The sequence below is a fragment of the Sinocyclocheilus anshuiensis genome, unplaced genomic scaffold, assembly GCF_001515605.1.
Source record: "Sinocyclocheilus anshuiensis isolate Anshui unplaced genomic scaffold, SAMN03320099.WGS_v1.1 scaffold242, whole genome shotgun sequence".
Lineage (NCBI taxonomy): Eukaryota > Metazoa > Chordata > Actinopteri > Cypriniformes > Cyprinidae > Sinocyclocheilus > Sinocyclocheilus anshuiensis.
Window position 1 is genome coordinate 867,022 of NW_015546053.1, and position 4,473 is coordinate 871,494.

At 37.1% G+C, this 4,473-nt stretch overlaps 1 protein-coding gene across 1 annotated transcript in view; it reads left to right on the forward strand.

The window, feature by feature from the left end:
• Positions 1-1,365: 1,365 nt before the first annotated feature.
• Positions 1,366-4,473, forward strand: part of LOC107699227 (neutral amino acid transporter B(0)-like) — a 12,052-nt gene continuing 8,944 nt past the window's right edge. The window contains exon 1 of the mRNA XM_016500427.1: positions 1,366-2,055. Coding sequence (XP_016355913.1) covers positions 1,508-2,055 — 548 coding nt within the window. The 5' untranslated portion in view covers positions 1,366-1,507. The remainder of the gene's footprint in view (positions 2,056-4,473) is intronic.

Here is a 4,473-nt window from a genome sequence, read left to right on the forward strand (position 1 = left end):
TCTGCTAACAATGAGATATTGTCGTTTTTGATGCTCTGCAAATGTATTTCTTGGCAAACCAGCAAGCCTGGTTGGGTCAGGTATTTTTTTCAGGTCTGGGATGAGTCAAAGGCTGAATTTGGATAAGCATACTACTCTTACTATTGCTGCCTTATAAAGACAAGGCAGAAATAGTACAAGCAGTATGCCAGTTTTATACAATTAATATATTCTGAAAGCTGAATAAATAAGCTTTCCATTGATTTATGGTTTTTTAGGATAGGGCAATATTTGGCCGAGATACAACTATTTGAAAATCTGGAATCTGTGTGTGCAAAAAATAAAATTAAATATTGAGAAAATCGCATTTAAAGTTGTCCTAATGAAGTTCTTAGCAATGCATATTACTAATCAAAAACTATAAGTTTTTATATATTTACAGTAGGACATTTACAAAATATCTTGATGGAACATGATCTTTACTTAATATTCTAATGATTTTTGGCATAAAAGAAAAATCTATAATTTTGACCCATACAATGTATTGTTGGCTATTGTTTCAAATATACCCGTGCTACTTATGACTGGTTTTGTGCTCCAGAGTCACATATATAGGCTAATATAATAACCTAAAAATGAAAATTCTGTTGTCATTGACTAACCCCTTAAGTTGTCGCAAACCTCTACAAATTTCTTACTTCTGTTGAACATGAAAGAATATTTTTTTGGAGAAAAAGAAAAGTGGGTACAAAAACGTTGCTGGTGAACATTGACTTCCATAGTATGGACAAAATATTATGCAAGCTAATGGTGGCCATCAACTGTTTGGTTACCAGTGTTTTTGGGTGAACTATCCCTTTAAGCCACACTTTAAGAAGATATTAAATAAATATAAAATATGAAATTAATGACCAAATGATAGACTTTTTCTAAAAGACAACTTTCTTTTAGACATTTTAGCAAATAAATTGCCAGACTTTTTGTCAGAACTTCAACAATGTGTGTGCATGTTGTTAATTACTTTAACCAACTAACTTGCTTAAACAGAGCAATGCAGGTGTAATTTGTCACACACTCCTCTAATGTTTCACAACCACAAAGTGTCACAATACTTTTTGTCTTTGTCATTTTGACGAGTATATATTGTTTATATAATTTTAAACCTAACAAAGAGCTTTTTGGTGAAAAGTGTGCATGTGCTTTTTTATTTTAAAATTATATATATATATATATATATATATATATGTGTGTGTGTGTGTGTGTGTGAAAACCAGACATGTGTGTGTGTGTCATAATCTTTTTTTCTGGGTCTCAAGAGGATATGAATCTATGTTTTCCAGTAGAAGTCAGACCGTATTTGCACGATGAACGCTCCGCCCCTAACGACTATAGCTAGTGGAAACTCCTCCGTAGAGGCGCGTTTTTACGCCAAATCACCTCCACGCTGCCAGCACGTGAGGAGAGAGCAGAGACGGTCAGGCTCACACCAAAGACTTTTACACCAACTCTCCCACCTTCAGACAGCACAATGGCAGAAGAAAAGATCTCAATAGAAGATGTAAAGACGTCCAACGGTGAAGCGCACCAGGCCAACCCGACCATCGCCAACGGCTTGGGCGATCACAAGAGGAGCGAGCCGGAGAGCAGAGGGCAGAAGCTGAAACGCTTCGCCATGGCCAATCTGCTGGTCATCCTGACGGTGTCCGCGGTCATCGGTGGCGTCTTCATCGGGCTCGGCGTGCGAAGCGCCGGGTTGAGCCGCACGCAGGTCCTTTACTTCGGATTCCCCGGTGAGCTCCTCATCCGCTTGCTCAAGATGATCATCATTCCTCTGGTGGTCTGCAGTCTGGTGTCAGGGGCTGCCAGCCTTGACCCCAAAGCCCTGGGCAAGCTGGGCGGCTGGGCGATGCTCTTCTTTCTGGTGACCACTCTGATCGCGTCTGCCATCGGCGTTATTATGGCGTTCATAATTCAGCCTGGCTCCAGCGACGGCCAAAAAATATCCAACCTCAACCAGGATGACATAAAGGTTCCCGAAGCCAAAGAGGTCATCGATTCGTTTTTAGACTTGATAAGGTGAGTCCCCAAAGTTCACCAGTGAACACGTGTTGGAACATTTCGCGCTTTGAGATTCGAAATTAGAGCTCTAGGGTTCCAAAACTTTTATATGATTAGGTTTATGATAAACTTATCAATTATAACGTTTAACTGTATAGTTAGCCTACTGTGTGGCATTGTCAATATCGATATGAATTTCGTGAACTAAGTCGGCTTTTTTCAATGATTTGGTTAAACCGGTGCACAAAACACGATTCTAGAAATGAACAGCAGAAATTCTGGAATTACAACGGTAATGTACGGGCATTTTACTAACACAAAATGTGAAATGAAGCTATTTTTAAAAAGTATTTTTAAAGTACCCATGCAAAAACTGAGAGGTCTACATGTACTGATTATCGTAAATTCATTCAGCAACATTGCTTTGACTTTCTATACCGTGGGTTGCGTGACGTTGATCTACATGTGCTGTAAGCGGACGCTTCAGTTGCATCAGCTGCGCGTCGCGTGCTCGACGCAGTAATCTATGAAGGTAGAATGACGTCAAAAAGATCTGCATACGCAGGGTAAGAGTTGTGGAAGTGTACATAAGACTGTAAGCGTAAATTAAATTTGCATGCGCAAGAGAAGCTTTGTAAAGGTGTAAATCGTGTTTCAAGCGCAATAAAAAAATATTTGCAGCATTTTACTGTTACTCGTAAGTGTAATTCATGTATTGTGAAACTGCAGCTTCATGCTAACGCAAAATAAATATGATCTGCACGCTTCTGACTTCCATTTTTCCGCGCTTACACTTTTCGGGAACTTTTTGCCCCACATGCACAACAAGTCATTTAGACAAGTCATGCAGTTCTTTAAACTGTTGTTTTCGCTTGCAAATCACTGTTCACAGGCTTGCAGTGCTTTTGACCGTCTTTTGGCGAAAAAAAACGTGCCAAAAGTGTAAGCGCGGAAAAATGGAAGTCAGAAGCATGCAGATCATATTTATTTTGCGTTAGCATGAAGCTGCAGTTTCACAATACATGAATTACACTTACGAGTAACAGTAAAATGCTGCAAATATTTTTTTCTTGCGCTTGAAACACGATTTACACCTTTACAAAGCTTCTCTTGCGCATGCAAATTTAATTTACGCTTACAGTCTTATGTACACTTCCACAACTCTTACCCTGCGTATGCAAATCTTTTTGATGTCATTCTACCTTCATAGTAATCCGCTCTCAGAGGATGCAGCTTTATGGTCAGTTTTAAAGATGTGGCATCTACCCTTCCCTTTTTCCGGGTGTGTGCTTTCGTTTACTCGAGAAAGCAAATGCCGAATGAAAGTTTTTAGCGGTATATACCGGACTGTGGCGCTTAATAGAATAAGATAAGTAGAAATTGTGAAGAAAATAATAATTTATTCTTTCAGCAGAGGCAGACATTTCTTGCATTCCATAAGGAAACCTAAATCATACAGTTTATGGGTGAGTTTTAGGGTTTGGTCCTGTTGTCCTGTAAACAGGTCAAATTTCATCATGTGTTGAACAGAATGATGTGAAGAGAACATTCTGTTCTCATTTACCTTCAAAACAACAACACAAGACGTTTTGTAAACAACTTGTAAACTTTCTAACTACCACTGAAGACTAGCATGTTAATATGAATAGGCCTATATACAAAATGCAAATATTTAAACTGACACACTTTAGGGTGACCTGACCCAAGAGAAACAGGGTTTTCCTGTTTTTTTTTTAATGGACTGTCCTTGAAAATGTCACTCGTCCCACAAAGTGAGATAAAACGAAATTTGCTATAGCCTATAGGCCTACTACCTTTGCTTTTTTTTTTAAAGAAACAAATCACATACAGAAACTTCAGTTTCATATTCAGTTTCTATATATATATCTCATTTTGGAAATGTAAACATGAATGCAGCAATTCTATATATTCAACAATAATATATACATATACATACATTTTATATATATATATATATATATATATATATATATTAGGGATGCACCGGTATGAACATTTTTTTATCATGATTATAGTAAACAGAATTATCACGGTTATCAGTATTATCACGGTATTGTTAAAATGTGCTGGAGATGTTCAAAAAGTACCAACACATACTGTAAATCACTTCAAGTTTTATATTTAAAAATCAACAAACAACAAATAAAATGACGTTTTGTTTGCATAATCACTAAAACAATAACATCATCAATGATGTTCGGATTTTAAATGACAACTTGACTGATAACAGCTCAATAGCATGTTGAAATATCTAATGTAAATGCTCAAATAAAGCTTTGAAAAAGTTTCATAGAAAGGTAAACCTCACATTTCAGCCTTTAAATAAAGAAAAGAGTTAAGTCAAAATGATAATTGATTTAAAGGGGTCATATGATGCGATTTCAATTTTTCCTTTCTCTTTGGAGTGTTACAAGC